Here is a 22,649-nt window from a genome sequence, read left to right on the forward strand (position 1 = left end):
TGTCCATCACTGGCGAGGTCCCTTTAAGGTTTCAAGCCTGCAAAGCTATTCAGCAGCCATGATTAGCTGCCAAGATTTGGATATATAAATAACGCAGAAATCTACAGCACATTACAGGCCTTTCAGTCCACAATGTTGTGCCAGCCATGTAGCCTTCGCAAGAAACTGCTTAGAATTTCCCTACTGCACAGCGCTGTTTTTCTAAGCTCCACCTATCTAAGAATCTCTTAACACAACCTACTTTATCCGACTCTACCACCTTCTCTGGCAGTGTATTCCACACTCCCACCACTCTCTGTGTGAATAATTGAACGTTGATATTCCCTCTATCTACCTCCAAGCACCCTAAAACTATGCCCCCTTGTGTTTGCCATTTCAGCCTTGGGAAAAGCTTCTGGCTATCCACACAATCAATACTTCTCAGCATCTTATACAACTCTATCCGGTGACCTCTCACCCTCAGTCGCTCCAAGGAGAAAAGGTCAAGTTCACTCAACATGCCATACACCTTCGAAACAACACTGTGACCATGCTCAGCAGCTTTGAATGCCCTATGGGTATGGATGCTAAGATCTCTCTGATCTTCCATAATGCCAACAGTCTTACCATTAATATTATATTCTGTCTTCAAATTTGACCTACCAAAATGAACAACTTCATATTTATCTGGGTTGAATTCATCTGCCACTTCTCAGCCCAGTTCTGTATCCTGTCGGTGTCCTGCTGTAACCTCTGACAACCCTCCAGACTATCCACAACATCCCCAACCTTTGTATCATCAGCAAACTTACTGACCCATCCCTCCACTTCCTCATCCAGGTCATTTATAAAAATCACAAAGAGGAGAGGTTCCTGAACCAATCCCTGCAGAACATCACGGGTCACTGACCTCCATGCATAATATAAACCATCTACAACCACCCTTTGCCTCTGTGTGAAAGCCAATTCTGGATCCTCAGAGCAAGGTCCCCTTGGATCCTATGACTCTTTACTTTGTGAATGAACCTTACATGGAAACTCTATCAAATGCCATACTGAAAACCATATACACCACATCCACTGCTCTACCTTCATCAATGTGTTTTGTTACCTCCTCAAAGAATTCAGTCAGGTTCATCAGGCATAACCTGCCCTTGATCATGCTCTGCTGACTATCCCTAATCAAATTGTGTCTCTCCAAATGCTCATATATCCTACCTCTCAGGATCTTCTCCAACAACTTGTATTAATCCATGCTCTAAGTTTGTATGCTTTGTTTATGATACCCCTTGCATTAAAATAGACACATCTCAAACCAGCTGGCTGACCGCATCTTTGGTCTATCATCTACCTATCCTTTATCACAAACTCCCTGCAAGCTGTCTCTACTTGTGTGCCAACTGTCACACTCTCTGCCCCTTTAATTCGGTTCCCACTGCCCTGCAAATGTAGTTTTAAGCCCTCCACAACAGCATTGGCAAACATCCCTCCCAGGATATTGGATCCCCTCCAGTTCAGGTACAACCTGTTCCACTTGTACAGCTCACCCCTTCCCCAAAAAAATGATTCAATCATCCAAAAACTTCCCCCTACACCATCTACTCAGCCACCCTTTCATCTGTGCCAAAGAGCACCTGAACTCAGGTTTGGTGCTCTGTCATCCTCAACTTTGGTTCAGTCTGCAATTGCAGTTATGATTGCTCTCTCATTTTGATTCTTTCCTATTCTGGTCAGGTTCTCACCTACTAGCTAAAATATACCTTCCAAATGGATCATCAGTGCTGCTAGAACTGATCTGTGTTATAATCTAAGTTAACAATGAGAAAGGGAAGGTGTACCAATAACATAATGATTTGTAGATAGATATTGAATCTGCACTTAGAGGAACTGACTTTCTCCCCTCAGCTCCCTTCAGTTCAAATGCGGAATCTTGACCTGTACGGTTTACGGTCTGGTCACCAGAGCAATTGCTGGATGAGTGACAATGTGAATAATACATTTCCTGTCTTGGTTTCAGTACAGCAGAAAACATTAGTTGAAAAAATTTTTCTGATAATTTATGGTTGTAGTTCAAACAATGGATTTCATAACTGTGATGGTGAAGATACCATTGGACAATGGTTATAGCTCCCTTAAAAACCTTGTCAGTGGAGGCTAAAAACCAGAGTCTTTGCTTCAGGAGTAGCTTTGAGAACAGGAGTAGACACTGGAATATTTCAGAATTTAATCAGTATAAACACATAATTCAAAGCTTTATTATTATTATGTATACAATGTACTGCTGCTGCGAAAGAAGAGATTTCATGATGTATAACAGTGATATTAAATTCGATTCTGTCCCTGATTCTAAATGGGAGATGAAAGGAGCTTCAAGCAACAGGAATTGCAACAGCAGTATTTATAACAGGAGCAGTTGCTGTCCCAGAGTGTTAATGGTAGGTGTAGTGGAGACTAATTCTGGTACAGGAGTCGTTGCAACTGTAGAAATTATAACATTGTCGCAGACTACAGGTCATGGACATAAATCATTCACTGACTCTCTGTCCATGCGTTCTAAACGATTCCAGCAGTGTCTGCTGAACTTATCATTCCTTTATTCAACACAGGAATTTCCACCGTACCAATAACAAAATGAGATTCAATCCACTTCACCCATTACTTTCTTTACAGATCAATGAGAAATACATTACACGTTGCCATGGACAGAGCCTTGGATACTTACAGAGCTCTGGTGTGGAGCTTGGAGCAGTTGTTATCAGTGTACTTGATTCACTTGTTAGATCTGGAGTCAAGCTCTGTGTTGTTGAGGCTGGTGTAGATGTGCTTGTTGTCTCTGAAGTGGTTGGTAATGCTGATGAAGCTGTAGTCACAGGAGGAGTTGTAATAGGCCCTGTTGTAGCTGCAATCAAACACAGACTCTTGGGATTGAAGAAATCATTAAATAAATACTATTGTGTCACAGTATGCACCCGACCATACCAGCCTCCAGGCTTTACACGTTCCGATTCTCCGGAGTGTCAATCGCTGGCAAGGCCCTTGAAAGACTATGCTCGCTAAGCTAACTGGCGGCCACATTCAGCTGCTAAGATTTGGATATGTAAAGAGCACCTAAATTTAGGTTCGGTGCTCAATCACCAGCTCAACTTTGCTTCTAGTCTGCAATTGGAACTGCGATTACTCTCCCATTTGGAATCTTCCATAACCTTGTCAGGTTCTTGTCTTGCAGCTACTCCAGAACTCTGTTCTCGACTCAGTCTCAAAAAACTCTCCGGTTCCATTCATTCACACTCCAGCACTTGAGCCCTGACCATCCAGACCTACACCTCTTGTCACACACACAATGTGTGGGCAAGGAACATGAGATAGAACTTCTAGGGAAACAACACTTTCTGAGGTCAATACTTTTCATCTTTTTATTCACAATTGTTTACACCAAGAGAAATATACATGTTGTGTCTGTGAGAGATGTCGCTGTAATAGGAGCGGCCAAAAATGATGTAGATGAAACAGTAATAGGTGTGTAACGATTAGTTGTATCAGGTGAAGATACTTCGACACACTTGGATCAGTACTGGTTGAAAATTGTTTCGAGTAATGTTGAGCAGTGAATCAGCTGAATTTATAAAAGGATCAAAAGATCGCAAATTTTGACTTCGGTCAGAATTCACCTTCTGAATGGATCATTAGTGCTACTAGAATCAATCTGTGTTACAATCAAAGGTAACAATGAGAAAGGAAATGTGACGCAAGAGACGATGGATATTGAATCTACAGCAAGACATCAAACATTTGGCAGGAACAGTGTTTCTCCCCCCAGCTCTTTTCAGCTCAGATGAAGCATCTTGACCTGTACTGTTTACTGTTTGGTCACCAGAACAAAAGTTGGTTGAGTGACAATGTTAATGATACATATCCTGTCTCGCTTTCAACACAGAAGAAAACACGAATTGCAAAATGCCATTTCTGGCTAATTCTATGGTTGTCGAACAACCAATGGATTTCATAGCTGTGATAATTCACACAGACGCAGTTGGAGGAATGGTTGTAGCTCCCTTAAAAACCTTAACACTTGGAATAAGGTGTCACAGTAAATTGTAAAGATTTCTTCCACTTCACTCATACGACACAGGCAAGAGAATTATAGAAATTATTGATAGAAAGGATTTTCTCAGTTAACACTGGAAGGCTTGAAACTGCCACCATAAAACAATAATTTTCATGAGTAATGCCAGTGATATTAAACCTGATTCTGCTTCTGATTCTAAATCTGATGTGAATGGAGTTTGAAACAGCAGAAATTGCAACAGCAATAGTTATAACAGGAATAGTTGCTATACCGGAGCGTTAATGGTAAGTGCATTGGAGGCTAATTCTGTTACAGGAGGCACTGCAATTGCAGGAATTATAAGATTGTCTCAGACTGCAGGACATGGACACGAATCATTCACAGATCTCTCTCCACGTGTTCTGTCGCTGAAGTTAAACGATTCCATCAATGAATTCTGAGTTTATCTCTCCTTCATTCAAGCCAGTTATTGCCACTCTACTAATGATGTAATGAGATTCACTCCACTTTGTTTACAGAACAATGCGAAATACAATGCACATTGCCATGGACAGAGCCTTGGATACTTAGTGATCTGGTGTGGAGTTTCGAGCAGTTGTTATCAGTGTACTTGATTCACTTGTTATACCTGTAGTCAAGCTCTGTGTTGCTGAGGTTGGCATTGATGTGCTTGTTGTCCCTGAAGTGGTTGGTAATGCTGATGAAGTTGTAGTAGCAGGAGGAGTTGTAGTAGGCTCTATTGTAGCTCCAATCAAACAGAGACACTTAAAGTCTAAGAAATCATTAAACAAATACCATCATTTCTTCTTCACGCTGTTACAGTGTGCATCCAACCTCACCATACTCCGGGTTTTAGATGTTCCGATTCTCCGGAGTGTCCATCACTGGCGAGGTCCCTTTAAGGTTTCAAGCCTGCAAAGCTATTCAGCAGCCATGATTAGCTGCCAAGATTTGGATATATAAATAACGCAGAAATCTACAGCACATTACAGGCCTTTCAGTCCACAATGTTGTGCCGGCCATGTAGCCTTCGCAAGAAACTGCTTAGAATTTCCCTACTGCATAGCGCTCCATTTTCCTAAGCTCCACCTATCTAAGAATCTCTAAACACACCCTACTTCATCCGCCTCTTCTCCCTTCTCTGGCAGTGCATTCCACACACCTACCATTGTGTGAATAACTTAGCCTTGATATCCCCTCTGTATCTACTGCCAAGCACCTTAAAACTATGCCCCCTGGTGTTTGCAATTTCAGCCCTGGGAAAAGCCTCTGGCTATCCACACAATCAATACATCACATCATCTTATACACCTCTATCAGGTCACCTCTCATCCTCCATCACTCCAAGGCCAAGTTCACTCAACCTATTCTCATAAGCCAATGCTCTCCAATCGAGGCAACATCCTTGTGAATCTGCTCTGCACCATTTCTATAACATCCACATCCTTTCTGTAGTGAGTTGACCAGAAATGAAAACAGTGCTCCAACTGGGTTCAAATTAAGGTCTTATATAGCTGTAACATTACCTCACAGCTCTTGAACTCAATCCCACGGTCAATGAAGGCCAGCACACCATACGCCTTCGTAACAACGCTATGACCCTGCGCAGCAGCTTCAAATGTCCTATGGACATGGACCCAAAGATCTCTCTGATCTTCCATAATGCCAAGAGTCTCACCATTAATATTATATTCTGCCTTCAAATTTGACTTACCAAAATGAACAACTTCATACTTATCTGGGTTGAACTCCATCTGCCACTCCTCAGCCCAGTTCTGCATCCTATCGATGTCCCACTGTAACCTCTGATAAACTTCCAGACTATCCACAACACCTCCAACTTTTGTCTCATCAGCAAACTTGTAAGTATACCCTTTTACTTCCTCTCCAGGTCATTTACAAAAATCACAAAGAGGAGGGATCGCAGAACAGATCCCTGCAGAACACCACTGGTTACTGGCCTCCATGCAGAATACAAACCATCTACAACCACCCTTCACCTTCTGTGGGCAAGCCAATTCTGGATCCACAAAGCAAGGTCTCCTTGGATCCCAGGCCTCCTTACTTTCTGAATGAATCTTGCATGGGGAACTCTATCAAATGCCATATTGAAAACCATATACACCACATCCACTGCTCTACCTTCAATGTGTTTTGTTACATCCTCAAAGAATTCAGTCAGGTTCATAAGGCACAACCTGCCCTTGACTATGCCATGCTGACTATCCCTAATCAAATTGTGTCTCCTACAAATGCTCATAAATCCTGCCTCTCAGGATCTTCTCCAACAACTTGCCCACCACTGAAGTAAGGCTCAATAGTCTATAATTTCCTGGGTTATCTCTGCTCCCTTTCTTGAACAAAGGAACAATGTTTGTAACCCTCCAATCCTTGGTATTTCTCCCATCCCTATTGATGATGCAAAGATCATTGCCAGAGGCTCAGAAATCTCCCCCTTCACTTCTCACAGTAGCCTGGGGTATATCTTGTCCGGTGGTGGCGACTTATCTAACTTAGTGTTTTTCAATTTATCCAGCACATCCTCTTTCTTAATGTCTATATGCTCAAGTGTTTCAATCCGCTGCAAGTTATCCCCATAATTGCCAAGGTCCTTTTCCCCGGTGAATACTGAAGCAAAGTATTCATTAAGTACCTCCACTGCCTCCTCCATCTCCATGCACACATTACCACTATCATACCTGATTGGTCCTATTCTCACACGGTTCATCCTCTTGCTCTTCACATACTTCTAGATTGTCTTGGGGTTTTCTTCAATCCTGCTCACAAGGCCTTGTCATGGCCCCTTCTAGCACTCCTAATTTCATTCTTAACCTCCATCCTAGCAACCTTGGAATTTTCTGGAGCTCTAACAGTACCTAGTTTCTTGAATCTTTCATAAGATTTTCTTTTCTTCTCAACTACATTTTCCACATACTTTGTACACCGTGGTTCTTTAACTCTACCATTCTTTCCCTGCCTCAATGGAACATATCTATACAGAACACCATGCTAATGTTCCCTGAACATTTGCCACATTTTCCTGAGAGCACCTGTTCCCAAATTATGCTCCCAAGTTTCTGCATATTTCCACTTACCCCAATTAAATGTTCCCCCAAATTGTCTGCTCCTATCCCTCTCCAACACTATGGTAAAGGAGATAGAATTGTGATCGCTACCTCCAAAAAGTTCACCCACCAAGAGATCTTACACCTGACCAAGTTCATTTCCCCCAATACCAAATCAAGTACAGCCTTTCCTCTAGTTGGCTTATCTACACATTATTTCAGGAAACCTTCCTGAACAAACCTAACAAACTGCACCCCATCCAAACTGCTTGCTCTAAGGAGACGCCAGTCAATATCAGGAAAGTTAAAATCTCCCATCACAACAACCCTATTATTATTGCACTGTTCCAGAATCTGCATCCCCATCTGCTCCTCGTTGTTTCTTTTACCATTGAGGGGTCTATGAAAAACAGCCAGTGCAGTTACTGCCCCCTTCCTGTTTCTGACTTGCACCCATAATGACTCAGTAGACAATTCCTCCATCACTTCCTCCTTTTCTGAAGCTGTGATACTATCCCTGATTAGCAGTGCCACATGCCGCCTCCCTCTCCTTTTTGAAACACCCAAACCCCAGCTCTCTCAGCAGCCATTCCTGCCCCTGAGACATCCAATTCTCTGTAATGGCCACAAAATCATAGTTCCATGCTCTAATTTTGTCCGCCTTGTTTATGATACCCCTTGCATTAAAATAGACGCATCTCAAACCATATGTTTGGGTGCTTTTTTGCTCTGTCATCTGCCTATCCTTCCTCACAAACTTCCTACAAGCTGTCTCTACTTGTGCACCAACTATCACATTCTTTGCCTCTTCCCTTCAGTTCCCACTGCCCTGCAAATGTAGTTTAAACCCTCCCCAATAGCATTAGCAAACGTCCCTCCCAGGATATTGGTTCCCCTCCTGTTTAGGTGCAACCCGTCCCAGTTGTTCAGGTCACCCATTCCAAAGAAAAAGTTACAATCATCTAAAATCTTGAAACACTGCCCCCTGCACCATCTCCTCAGCCACTCTTTCATCTGTGCCAAAGAGCATCTGAACTCAGGTTCGGTGCTCAATCATCAACTTAACTTTGGTTCAGTCTGCAATTGCAATTATGATTGCTCTCTCGTTTGCATTCTAGCCTATTCTTGTCAGGTTCTCATCTGTCAGCTAAATTTTTCCTTCCACATGAATCATCAGTGCTGCTAGAATTGACCTGTGTTACTCATAAAGGTAAGAATGAGAAAGGAAAGGTGACAGAAGATATGATGGATGTTCAATCTGTACCTAGAGGAAATGACTTTCTCCCCTCAGCTCCCTTCAGTTCAAATGAAGAATCTTGACCTGTACTGTTTACTGTCTGGTCTCCAGAGCAAATGCTGGTTAAGTGACAATGTGAATAATACATTTCCTGTCTTGGTTTCAGTACAGCAGAAAACATTAGGACCTCAATACAATAGCTATCACTGAAAAGGTAGTACTGAACAAACCTGTGGGCCTGAAGATAGATATGTCCCCTGGTCCTGATGGAATGCATCGCAGTGTACTGAAAGAAATGGCAGAAGTTATAGTAGAGGCCATGGTGATGATTTACCAAAATTCTCTGGGCTCTGGGCAGGTCCCAGCAGACTGGAAGATGGCAAATGTCATGCCATTGTTCAAAAAAGAATGTAGACAAAAGGCAGCTAACTCTTGGCCAGTTAGTTGAACATCTGTAGTTGGGAAAATGTTTAAAGCTATCACTCAAAATGAAATAGCGAGACATTTGGAAAGATATAGATCCATCAGGCATACGCAACATTGGCTCAGCAAAGGTAGGTCCTGTTTGACAAAATTACTTGAGTTCTTTGAGGATATAACGAGTGCAGTGGATAGAGGGGAACAGATGGACATTATTTACTTGGTTTTCCAGAAGGCATTCAGTAAGGTACCACATAAAAGAATTTTCCATTAGATAAGGATGCATAGAGTTGGGGGTGATGTATTAGAATGGATAGAAGATTGGTTAACTAATTGAAGGCAGGGTGAAGGCCAAGGTCTCTGAGTTTCCTGTTGAGCCTGGAGGGAATTATGGTGTTGAAAGCTGATCGGTAGTCCAAGAACATCATTCTCACATAAGCATCCTTCTTCTCCAGATGTGTAAGGGCGGTATCTAGAGCAGTGGCTATTGCGTCACCTGTCAATTGGTTGTGTCAGTAGGTGAATCATAGGGGGTCCAGTTTAAGTGGTAGCAAGCTGCAGATGTGGTCCTTGACCATCATCTTAAAGCATTTGCTTATTATTGAGGTGAGTGCAACAGGACGCCAGTCGTTCAGGCATGTTACCTAGGTCTTTTTGGTTCAGGGATAATTTGAAGCAGGAGGGCACTCTACACTGAGAGAGGGGGAGATAAAAAATGTCTGTAAACACACCTGCCAGTTCTGCTGTGCACATTGTGAGTATTCACCTTGGGATGCCATCCGGTCCCTCAGCCTTGTGTCTGTCCACTCATTGGAAACATCTGCATACCTCAGCCTCAGAGATAACCAGGTTGCAGGTTGTAGCGCTAGCTTTCCTCGGAGGCTCAGAGTTAGCAACATCAAATCAAGTGTAAAAGCGATTGAGCTCATCTGGGAGAGAGGTCGCGATGTTGGTGGCACAACTACGTTTGGCTTTGAAGTCTGTGATTGTATACAACCCTCACCACAAGTCACATGTGCTATTCATTGTGAATCATGACTCAATCTTGTCCCTGTATTGTTGTTTCGCAGCCTTGATAACTACGCAGATTGTAGCTGCTTTTCTTGAGCTCCTGCTGATTGCTAGCAGTGTAAGCACTGTGTCGCATGAAACTATTTATCCAGGGTTCCTGATTCTGTAAGACCATGACCGACTTCTGGGGAACAACATCGATGCCCTTCCGGATAAAGCATGTGACTCCATCCATGACCTCGGAGACAAGCTCATCATGGAAGACATTCCAGTCGACGTCATTGAAGCAGTCCTGCAGCATGGAGACAGATTGATCGGACCAACAGTGGACAGTTTTAACTCTGGCTGCCTCTTGTTTCAGCTTCTGCCTGTGTGTTGGCAAAAGCAGGATCAAAGAGTACTTTGAAGAGTACTTTCAACAGTACTTTGAAGCAAACAAAATAGCAAATGAGTAGCTGGTGCTAATTTTGCTCATTTCATTGGGTTTAGAGGCATACAGTTTGCTCTGAAGTTTGATTGCTCCAACCGAACCATCAGAAATTAGCTTTGCTGCTCTTGTCAAAGTAACAGAGGAACACTTAGAACCAAAGACATTGTTGCAGAATGCTTTAGGTTTTGTAAGCAGAATCAAAAAGAAGCGGAGTCTGTTTCAGCATTCGTGGCTGAACTGAAGAACTTGTCTGAGCATTGCCAGTTTGGTAATGGGCTTAATTATGCACTGAGAGATCATTTAGATTGTGGAATTTTAAAAGAAAGCAATCAAAAATGGCTCCCAACTGAAGCACAGCTGAGCAGTGGAAGGCACTATTTCAATGGAGATTGCAGACAGAGATGCGATTGAGTTGCAGTCAGGAATGAAAATGAGCATGGACAAAATTGCAAAGTCTAAACAGAAACTGGCCTGGCTGAACAAATTATGTTACCGTTGTGGCAGGAGCTCACATACTTCAAACATATGCAAATTTAAAGGCAAACCTTGCAGAAGATGCAAAAAAAGGACACATACAAAAAGTATGTCAGGCAGACAAAAATAACTTGACTGCACAGACAAAAGAAAGTTAAACGTTCAAGTTGCAGCTTCAAATAGAGCACTAGTCTGCATGTTGTTGATGAACAATTAGATAATGATGAATGTGACACAGAACTGGGTGCACTTGAGATTCACACTGTGAAAACAATACGGACTAGACCAGAAGTGAACAGCAGATTCATTAAAATGGAATTGGACACAGCTTCAGCTGTTTCAGTCATTCCAGAAAATGAGTTTGAATAGCATTTCAAAGATACTAAAATGAAGCTTGCAGTTATCCAACTAAGAACTTTTTCTGAAGAAATGATAACACCTATGAGAATGACATTTGTGACAGTGAAATACAACAACCAGCAAGCCATATTGAGTTTTTATGTGGTTAAAATGGAAGGACCAGCATTATGGAGGGGTGCTTGGCTAAGACAAATACAACTTCATTGGAAATCCATCCACCAGTTGCATGACACGTCCCCTGCAATAAAGCCAACTGAAAGCAAATCAAGAAAGGTATGGGATGATGCCACTACTACTTTCATGCTGAATAATAGGACAAAGAGAAGACAAAGAGGTGTTGGTGCCAACTTCTGTACCTCTGGTTGGAATGAGTACTGGACCAAGAAAGAACCATGCTGCTCAGAGGGAACATGAAAGCGATGAAACCAATGGTCCAAGTACAACAGTTTTTGTAGGCAATATATCTGAGAAAGCCTCTGATATGTTAATCAGGTAGTTACTTGTGAAACCTGGCTTGGTTTTAACCTGCAAGAGAGTATAATAATCTTCAGGAAAGTTGCAAGCGTTTGGCTTTTGTGAGTATAAAGAACTAAAGACTGCTCTGCATGCTTTAAGGTTACTGCATGAGCTTCCAATGGGAGATGAAAAGCTGCTTATAAGAGTAAATGCAAAGACCAAAGTCATGCTGGATGAACAGAAGGCTGAAAAGAAAGGAATCAATGGAGATACAAAAACTGTGGATTCCTCAGATGATGTTGTGGATGAGGAAATCAAGAGGAGAGATCAAATCATAAAAGGGAGCAATTCTTGTACTGTGAAGTTGCAAGCAGTTGTAGTAAATGGATTTGTTTCAATGTTAGATGTGTCGTCGAGCTCTGTGTCACTGAGGCTGATGTTAATGTGCTTGTCGCCTCTGTAGTAGATGGTGGAGGAGTTGTAGTCATCTCTAAATTGTAGCTGCATTGAATCACAGATTCTCACGGTGAAACGTACAATCACAATAAGTCCACTCTGTGTCAGTGAGGCTGATGGTGATGTATTTGTTGTCTCAAAAGTGGATGTTGCTGTAGTTGATGACTGTACTGTTGTCAAAGTTGTAATCGTCACTGTAGTTGTAGCTGCATTCAAGCAGACACTCAGAGTCAAAGAATATTAAGAAAATAGCTTTGTTCTTGTTCACACACAATATGTAAGCAAGCAATGAATAGTAGAACTTTCGCAGAACCGATGATTTCTGGAGTCATGGATTTTTTCATTCTATGCAGAATTGTTAGCACTAGGGAAAATGGGCATGTCGTACCTTTTGGAGATGTAGCAGAAGTAGAAGCAGCTGAAAATGGAATTGATGAAACAGCAATAGGTGCGTAATACATAGTCGTATCAGTAGATGATCAATAGGCAAACAAGCTGTAGTACTGTACTAGTTGTGACAGGAATGTTAGAAACAGTACGTGAGTACCTACACCCCGGGACTGCAGCAGTTCAAGAAGGCAGCTCCTCATCTCCTTCTCAATGGCAACTAGAGATGGGTAATATATGCTGGCTTAGCTGGCGATGCCCACATCCTGCAACTGAATTGTGGCACAACTTGCTTTCCAAATGGCATTTGTGCCACCAATATTAATCTGTGTTACTTTCAAAGTTAAATAATCAGAAAGGAAATGACACACAAGAGAACATGAATGCTGGCATTTGGAGCAAAACTTCAAGCAGCTGGTGGAAATAACATTCTAGACGAAGCATCCTAACCAAAAGTATCACCTGCCTATTCCCCTCAACAAATTCTGTCCATCTGGTTGTTACAATGCAACATAACCTTTCTCAATTTCGATGAAAAAGTAATCATGCACTGCAAAATGCACTTTCTGACTCATTTCTGATTGTTCGAAAAGAAGAATTTTGTGTTTTCATATGGTGATGATGAATGGAGAGAAATTGTTGCAGGTGCATAGAAAAGTTCAAACAGTCAGAATGGCTGTTATATGCAACTCCCTCCTTTCCCCTTAATGCACAGTACATAATTCTCAGAGTTCTCTCAGAGTTATTGAGAGAAGCTATCATTAGTAACACTGTGATGCAAGAAACTAGAGGTTTGCTTCTCTTCAAATATCAGGAGTTTCAACGTACTGATTGGTTACTTTGTTTATACTTGCACAACAATATGTAATACAATGGTCATTGCCATGGGCATAGCGTTGTCTACTTAGACTTCTAGGGGTGTTATCTGTGTTGTTGGGTCTGGTGTTGTACCTGTTGCCTCTGTAGCAGTTGCTGCTACATTTGTTGATGAAACTGATGATAAAGTTCTAGGAGCAGGAGTAGTTGACATTGTCTCTGTAGCTGTGTATAATCACAGATGCTTAGGGTGGAATGTATAATCATACTAAACGATTTGTTTCTTGCTGACTCACAATATGTTATCAAGCACTAGGAAACACTGATTTCTGAAGTAAAGGCTTTTCAAAAGACCATAAGACAAAGGAGCAGAAGTAGGCCATTCGGCCCATCGTCTGCTCCGCCATTTTATCATGAGCTGATCCATTTTATCCTATTTAGTCCCACTGCCCCGCCTTCTCACCATAACCTTTGATGCCCTGGCTACTCAGATACCTATCAATCTCTGCCTTAAATACACCCAATGACTTGGCCTCCACTGCTGCCCATGGCAACAAATTCCATAGATTCTCCACCCTCTGACTAAAAAATTTTTTTCGCATTTCTGTTCTGAAAGGGTGCCCTTCAATCCTGAAGTCATGCCCTCTCATACTAGACTCCCCCATCATGGGAAACAACTTTGCCACATCCACTCTGTCCATGCCTTTTAACATTCGAAATGTTTCTATGAGGTCTCCCCTCATTCTTCTAAACTCCAAGGATACAGTCCAAGAGCGGACAAACGTTCCTCATATGTTAAGCCTCTCATTCCCGGAATCATTCTAGTGAATCTTCTCTGTACCCTCTCCAACGTCAGCACATCCTTTCTTAAATAAGGAGACCAAAACTGCCCACAGTACTCCAAGTGAGGTCTCACCAGCGCCTTATAGAGCCTCAACATCACATCCTTGCTCCTATACTCTATTCCTCTAGAAATGAATGCCAACATTGCATTCGCCTTCTTCACTACCGACTCAACCTGGAGGTTAACTTTAAGGGAATCCTGTACGAGGACTCCCAAGTCCCGTTGCATCTCAGAACTTTGAATTCTTTCCCCATTTAAATAATAGTCTGCCCGTTTATTTTTTCTGCCAAAGTGCATAACCATACACTTTCCAACATTGTACTTCATTTGCCACTTCTCTGCCCATTCTTCCAATCTATCCAAGTCTCTCTGCAGACTCTCCGTTTCCTCAGCACTACCGGCCCCTCCACCTATCTTCGTATCGTCAGCAAACTTAGCCACAAAGCCATCTATTCCATAATCCAAATCGTTGGATCATGGTTTTATTCAAGTTTGTTTGCATCAAGAGAATTTGTATAAGGTGTATCTGTCAGCTGTATAACATTAATAAGAGTAGATGAGTGTAGTGTAGATGAAACACAATAGCTGTATAATATTACTTGCAGGGTCAGAAGAAATAAATGGACGTACAGCAGTACTAGTCATCGGAATGATGGAAACAAGAATAGTTGGATCAGCAGAATTTGCAATAGAAGCAGACAATTTCCACTTTTGATGTTGGTTTGAATTTGATGGATGACTATGAAGATGTCTATCATTCTGCTGCCAGAGGTAAATAAGGTAATGTGCCTCAGTGTTATCACTCGGTGGCTCTAACCCCCACCATTATCAAGTGCTTCGAGAGGCTGTAGGGTGCAGTATATTCCCCGTCTACACCAGTGGACAGAATACATAAAAGTGTGAGAATAATTACCACCAGACACACGGGCAGTTTCTATTCCACTGTTATAGGACTCTTGAACAGACCACATGTATGACACAGATAAGCTCTTGAACTCTCCGTCTACTTTATAATTGCCTTACACTTTATTTATTTATCTGCCTGTACTGCACTTTCCCTCTAACCAGCACTATATTTGGAAAGAGTGAAGGGGTGTTGCATTTCTGATTAAGGAGAACATCACAGCAGTAATTTGAGATGAAATCATGGAGGGATCATCCAGGGAGGCTTTATAGGTGGAAGTGATTTAAAAAAAAAGGATAATTACTTTGTGGGATTGCACTGTAGGCCCCCAAATAGTCAACGGGAATGAGGGGAACAAATGTGCAGGGAGACTACAGACAATTGCTGGAATAATAGTGCCATAGTTGGGACTTTAGCTTCAAAAATATAGACTGGGACTGCTGTAGCATGAGATCTCAGTTAAGTGTGTTTGGGAAAGTTAAATGTGTTCAGGAAAATTTCCTAAAGCAAAAAAATATATATATATATATTAACTTGTGGAAGTTCCACAAGTTAAGTTCCACAAATATCTGTTCCACAAGTTAATGTTCGAAATTAGGGCAAGGCAAATTTAGGCATTAGACAGGATTTACTGAAGGAGGATCTGTGGGCAAAGAGATGTATGGCAAGTGAGAGGTGTTCATGAGTGAGATAACAGGAGTTCATAGTCTCCACATTGCTGGTAAAGTGAAGGGCAAGACTGGGAAGAATAGGTAACCCTGGATGATAAGGGATATTGAGGCAACTGGGATTAGGAGAATCCCTAGATGATATGGGGCATGCAGGAGTAAATTTGAGAAGGAAATTAGATGGGCAAAAAGGGGGTATGAGATAGCTTTGGCAAAGTAGATTAAGGAGAATCCAAAGAATTTCTTAAGCATATTTAAGAGAAAAGAGTAACCAGGGACAGAATAGGACCTTCCTCTGACTCAAGACCAAAGTGGACATCTTTGTGTGGAGCTACAGGAGATGAACAAATCCCTCAATAAATATATTTCCTTGTTTTTAACCATGGAGAAAGACATGAAGACTTCAATTAGTTAATGGGAATGTTTTAATAGTGGTTTCCATTACAGAGGTGAGGTACTGGACATCTTAAAATATATGAAAGCAAATAATCAGGTATTTACAAGAAGTCACCAGAAGAAATTCTGAGGGATAGCTCAAATATGCATTTGGTATAATTTTGGAGAGTCAGCACACCTTTGACTGTGGGAGATGATGCCTCGTGGATTTCATGGAGGTCCTTGAAAAGGACACTAAAACACTCAATGAGAGCAGGGTGATAGACTTAGTCTATAGAGACTAGAAAGGCCTTTGCTATGGCTAACCGTGGTAGGCTGCCATGGTAAGTCAAGCCACATGGGATGCAGCGATATCTCGATAATTGCATGAACAGTTGGTGTGTTGGTAGGAAGAAGAGGGTGACGGTAGGGATAGCTAGATAACCGCATGAACAGTTAGCGTGTTGGTAGGAAGCAAAGGGTGATGGTAGAAGGTTGTTTTTTTGTAATGAAAGCTTGCGACTTGTCATGTTTTCTGTGTTCACTGCAAGGGTTATTTTTTTTAATCATCATTTTCAATGAATTGCATGAGAATTACAGGGCATAGTTAATAAGCTTGCAGATGACACTAACATAGGTATATAGGGTAAGAGGACAGGGATTTAATACAAATCCTAAGGGCAACGTTTTCAGCCAAAGAGTGTTTGTCTATGGAATAAGCTGCCAGAGGAAGTGATTAAGACAGGTATATTTACATTTCAGACACCTGAACAGGTGCATAGACAGGAGAGGTTTGTAGGGATATAGACCAAACACAGGCAAATAGGAGTAGCTTAGTCAGCATGGATCATTGGGCCGAAGAGCCTGTTTCTGTGCTGTATAACTTGATGATTTGTTCAGGCAATTGCTAGAAATACAGTCACAATTTCATGGGGAGTTACAATTACTGTTTTAAGAACCACAGTACCAATACTATGGTACATGGTATATATACTATGAATGGACTTTAATGGAACCAAGAGTACAGAGGGCAAGTGCACAGTTGGTTGAAAGCAGTGTCACAGGTAGACATGGTCAGTATGAACTAGTTAAACTGAAGGCCCTGTATCCTTGCAGAACTGCTTAACAACTCTGAGACCTTTTTGAACAGATAAAAACTGACTACAAGAGATGATATCTTCATATTATAATATTAACAAGTATTCTCTCATGTATAATTACTTGTATTTCATGTTCTCAAAGTTAATGCAAAGGAATACACAAAATGCATATTGATTTTGTCTTATTACTGAGTAAATTTCTGCTCTTGCTTTTTTGTAAAATCCCAGATCAACCAGTAAATAATAAGACAATTTTTCTTGCTTACTGTTTATTGTAGCTGTAGTTGTTAATTCAGTCGTCGATGGAGTGGAGCTCTCTATAGCTGTTAATAGTGTTGTGTTGGTTGCTTCAGAACTGGATGAAGACTGAATGGCTGAACTAGTTGTAGAGGATCCAGTTAGTTCTGCAGAAATATAAATTATTCAGACTCTGTATGTAATCTACATTCAAATGAATTGTCCTATTTTACTTAGGTTAAGTATCAATGAGATAAACAATGCATATTTGAAACCAACATTTTCATCTACAAATGGTTGTTAGCGTTGTTTATGCAATTGTAACTACAGTAAGATTATAGAATGTGTCTGAAGGGCCTGTTAGACATGTACATGCGCACGCACAGACTGGCACGTATGCAGGCACATGCCAAAAAAAACGTAGAATGTGTCTGAAATTCCTCTATGCTCTCTCATAGGAAGAGACTTCTATGAGAGGAGGAAGAGACTTCTATCAATCATTTGAGTCAATTACTACATTGGTCCATTTTTAAAAAATACTCTTCCCATATTCTCATCAACTCTTCCCAGGTTCTATCACATACACACCAGGGATAATCTACAGTGGCCAATCACTCCACTAACCTACATGTCTTCTGGAAGCCTGACTACTTGGAGGAAGCCTGTGCAATCTCGGGTAGATTCCACAAAGGCAGCAGCCCTGATCAGGACTGAACCTGAGTCAATGGACAGCACCACTGTGCCTCCCTGTACCACGATGTTGAAAGCAATTAAGGTAGCTTGTCGAACAAACTATCTTTGTGGAATTTTATAATTTTTGTATGATGAGATTGCAACTGGATTAATTTAAGAAATTCTAATTGCAATTGAGGGAGTAAAGGTATTCATTTTGGGATTGATTCTTGTGATGAAGTGGTGGTGATGAGGGTGGTGGTGTTCCTTTAAGCAGAGATTACCACATTGACCTAAACAATCTAGAATTTACATGACGGTACACATTGTACATAGAACAGTACAATACAGGAATAGGCCCTTCTGCCCATCATGTCAGTGCCAATTAAGATGCCAATGTAAGCAAATCTTATCAGCCTGCACACATCTTGTATCCCCCTCTTCCCTGCCTGATCATGCACCGATTTAAATGAATCTTAAACATTGCTATCATATCTGCTTCTACCATCACCCTTGGCAGTACATTCCAGGAGAACTACCACTTCCCACTTACCACCTACTCTCTCTAGAAAGTGCCTCCCCATTCTTTTTCCCCATGCTCTTGTTAGAATTTCCCAAGACACATCCTATTGCCTAATTCAACAAGCCTAACTTAATTAACTGAATTTTTATTTTAAACAGCAAAAGTGAAGTACTTGATTGTATAATGTAATTTAAAAAAAAAATTAGTGCATTGAGAAAATCTGCAGAAAATAAAATACCCAACCGCATAAGTCTATTAATAAAATAATGCATGGTCTTAAACCTCGTATTACACTTATATAAAAAAAACAGAATACTAGAACCATTCAGCAGTAGGCTGCATCTGTGAAGAGCGGAGTTAGTATTTCAGATTGATCATCAGAACTAGATTCAAGATCGTTTAATATCATTTCCAGCACACGAGTGTAAAGGAAAACAAAATAATTGTTATTCCAGATCTGATGTAGCAGAAAAAAACACTAAGATAAAGAACACAATAATGATAACTACATAAGGTAGCTTTTACACATTGATTGTATGCCCATAAAGTGACGCCAGGTACAGCAGGGCCTGTACATACAGTGACTGACAGGAAATGATGTGGTAGTGGGGGGTGTGGATGGGTGGGTTAGGGGGTGGAGGTGTTGATCAGCCTTACTACTTGGGGAAACGTCACTGTTTTTGAATCTGGTGGTTCTGGCGCGGATGCTACATAGCCTCCTCTCTGATGGGAGAGGGACAACCTGTCCGTGAGCAGGGTGGGTGAGCTGTTTCTTGCTGTTACTGGCCCTCTTCTGGTGCCTTTCTGTATACATGTCCTTGATGGCAGGTAGGCTGGTGCCAGTGATGCATTAGGCAGTTTTGACTACTCGTAGGGCTTTCCTGACTGCCGCAGTGCAGTTTCTGTACCGTGCAGTGACACAGATTGTCAGAACACTCTAATGCGCATCTGTAGGAAGACATGAATATAATGTGCATAGTCCAGCTCTCTTCAGCCTCCTCAGAATGCAGAGGCATTGGTGAGCTTTCTTGACTGCGGAGGATGTGTATTCGGACCATGAGAGATCGTAAGAGATGTGCACTCCCAGGAGTTTGAAACCGCTTGCATTTTCCACTGCTGTGCTGCCGATGTAAAGAGGAGTGTGAGTGGTGCAAGTTCTCCTGAAGTCAATCACCAAATCCTTTGTCTTGTTGGCATTGTGGAAGGGGTTATTTTCCTGGAACCAAGCTTCAAGCTCTTCTACCTCCTCTCTGTAGGCTGTCTCATCATCGTTGGCAAACTTGACAGTGTTTGGTCATGCAGTTGTGTGAGCAGTGTGTACAGAAATGGGCTCAGCACACAACCCTGGGACACACCCAAGTTTTAAGATAGTAGGAACAGAGGAGTGGTTGTGCATTCTGCCCATCCGAGGTCTGTTGGTTATGAAGTCCAACATCCAGTTATCCAGTTGCACGGTTGTGTATTTAGACTGAGGAGGAGGAATTTGTTCATCAAGGTCTGGGGGACAATGATGTTAAATGTAGAACTTGAAGCCAGAAACAGCATTCTGACAGACAGAAAGTAATGCACACAGCTTCTTGTTTCGTTCACCTCCCCCCCCCTCCCAACGACACACCTTTACCCATACATTCTAGCTTGAACTCCTTTACTTCCACCCACCACCTTATTCTGGTATTTTCACTATCCCTTTCCAGACCTGATGAAGGTTCTTGGCCTGAAACATTGACTGTTTATTCATTTCTATAGATGCTGCCTGACCTGCTGATTTTCTCCAGCATTTAGTGTGTGTTGCTCTGGATTTCCAGCATCTGCAGGACCTCTTGTGTTTCTGACAGAAGCGTTCTCATTTTCTAGGTGTGTCAGAGGCAGGTGAATGACAGATGCTATGGTATCTGTTGTAGAGTGGTTCTGTTGGTAAGCTTATCGGCGAGGGTCCGGTGTGGAAGGAATGGAGCTTTTGATAAGAGCTATTACCAGCCGTTCCGAGGACTTCATTATGAATGGCATCAGTGCCACTGGGTGATCGTCATTTCGTTCTGATGGTGTTCTTTGGCACAGGGATGATGGTGGCTGGTTTGAAGGATGTGTGGATAGCAGCCTGAGTGAGTGAAATGCTGAAGATGTCCATGAAGACGTCAGTGAGCTGATGTGCACACTGCCTGAGTACTCTGCCTGGGATGCTGTCTGGCCCGGTCACCTCACAGGGGCTGCCTCTCTGCAGTGTCCTTCACCTATCTGCTGCTGTTACAGACAGTGGCTGCTCACCTGGGAGGAGGATAACTCTTGTGGCTGGCGTTGTGTTGCATGCCTCTAAGCGTGAAAGTTGTTTAAAGGATCAGGGACAAGGAGAGAGGCATCACTGGTACAGTGGAGCTATTTTTCCTTGTACATTCAGTAATGCCTTGATGCCCAGCCATATACACCAGGGATCATTACCGGACAGGTATTCCTGAAGTTTTTGTGTGTAGGCAGTCTTTGCCCTCTTAGTGTCTAAGATGAGATTTCTCCTAGCTTCTCAGAGAGCCGCTCGATCTCCAGATTTGAAGGCAGTGTCCCGGGCTTTTAGCAGGAAGCACATCTCTGAATTCAGCTAGGGCTTCTGTTTGGGCTGAGAGATGACCACTCTTGCAGTACCAATATCGTCTACACACTCACTGATGTAGCCAGTGACAGATTCCTCAAGCCCTGTGTGTTCTTCATCTGTGGCAACTTCCTTGAACACCTGCCAGTTAGTCCAGTCAAAACAGTCCTGAAGCATAGAGATGACCTCATTGGCCAATACTGTGTGGTCCTCTTGACCTGTTTCTTCATTTTCAGCAGCAGTCGGTATGCTGGGATTGACGTTACGGAGATGTGGTCAGAGAGGCCAAGATGAGGCTCTGGGATGTCTCAGTACAGATGCAAACTCTAAAGGCTACATGCCTGAAATTCCAGAATCCTGCACTAGGTCCTGAAGAGTGTGATGTGCCAGGTCTAAAGATGAGATGCTAGTTCTCGGGGTTATTTTGGGCTTTATCATCATGAGTAAAGAAGTCAAATTCAAAGTCAAAGATCATTTATTATCAAAGTATGTATGGTGTATACAAGCCTGAGATTCATCTTCCCGCAGACAGCCACAAAAGAAAGAAACACCATGGAATCCATTAAAAGAAAAGATCAAACACTCAATGTACAAAATAAAAGAACACCGTGCAAAGAGCAACACGCAGAATATTATACATCAAACCACAGAGACTTTGAACAGGATAGGAATGTTCAGTTCAGGTCAATTAGCAGAGCCAGTCCGCCTTGATCAAAATCATGCAAAATAGCAATAAAAATCAAACCTCAACCATGCCGAGTTCCCTTGAAGTTGGCAAAAGCACCAGATCACTGTGTCAGCCCCAAACACATTACAGAAAAGTGCACCACATTCCCAATAATCTCTATCATTTAGGACACACAGTATAGCTAATATTGATGCTCCCTGTTGGATTAGGGTAAAGAATTGTTATTTTTATGTAGATTATCCACCCACCTCCCATAACTTTTCCATGCTTGCTTGTATTTGTGAAGGTTCAAAGGTCAAATTTAATGTCGGAGAAATGTATACAATATACATCCTGAAATGCTTTTTCTTCGCAAACATCCATGAAAACAGAGAAGTGCCCCAAACAATGAACAGCAGTTAAACGTGAGAACCCCAAAGTCTCCCCCAGCTCCCCCCTCCCAAGCATAAGTGGCAGTGAGCTATAATCACTGCCCCCCCCCAAATTACCTAATTACTGAAAATTCACATGTATATATGATACGGCTGCTTCTGTATTTTTCTTGAAGTGTTTTCATTTTCAGTAGCAGGTCATTTTATAGGCTCACTGTTATCACTGGAACTTAAGTTATTGCTCTCTGAGTATGAGACAACCACACTGCTTTTTCCTTTATCTTTTCTTTGTTCTCTCATCTCTCTCTCTCTCATTTGTTTTCTGCTCTTGTAACACTTAATAAAACGCCCATAAGCAACAAGTTTTATGCCTCATTCTTGACTTTCGAAGAACCCACAGATCACAAAAACATCAGGATTCAACGTCTCCCAAATCCTTACTCTGAAAGACAGTTGCAAGCCTCAGCCACATCTCACAGTATGTGTGTACTGCCATCTGTTGAAGTTCGGTAACCTCGAATACTCCAAC

General features: G+C 41.9%; 1 protein-coding gene across 1 annotated transcript in view; it reads right to left on the reverse strand.

The window, feature by feature from the left end:
* The window catches only part of LOC134345926 (mucin-2-like), a 187,269-nt gene that overhangs the window by 119,003 nt on the left and 45,617 nt on the right, over positions 1 to 22,649 (reverse strand). Inside the window, exons 2-3 of the mRNA XM_063047278.1 lie at positions 17,315 to 17,452; positions 2,702 to 2,878 (exon numbers count right to left, since the gene is read on the reverse strand). Of these exons, the coding sequence (XP_062903348.1) occupies positions 2,702 to 2,878; positions 17,315 to 17,452 (315 nt within the window). The remainder of the gene's footprint in view (positions 1 to 2,701; positions 2,879 to 17,314; positions 17,453 to 22,649) is intronic.

Source organism: Mobula hypostoma, chromosome 4 (genome assembly GCF_963921235.1).
Source record: "Mobula hypostoma chromosome 4, sMobHyp1.1, whole genome shotgun sequence".
In the NCBI taxonomy this organism is placed as follows: domain Eukaryota; kingdom Metazoa; phylum Chordata; class Chondrichthyes; order Myliobatiformes; family Myliobatidae; genus Mobula; species Mobula hypostoma.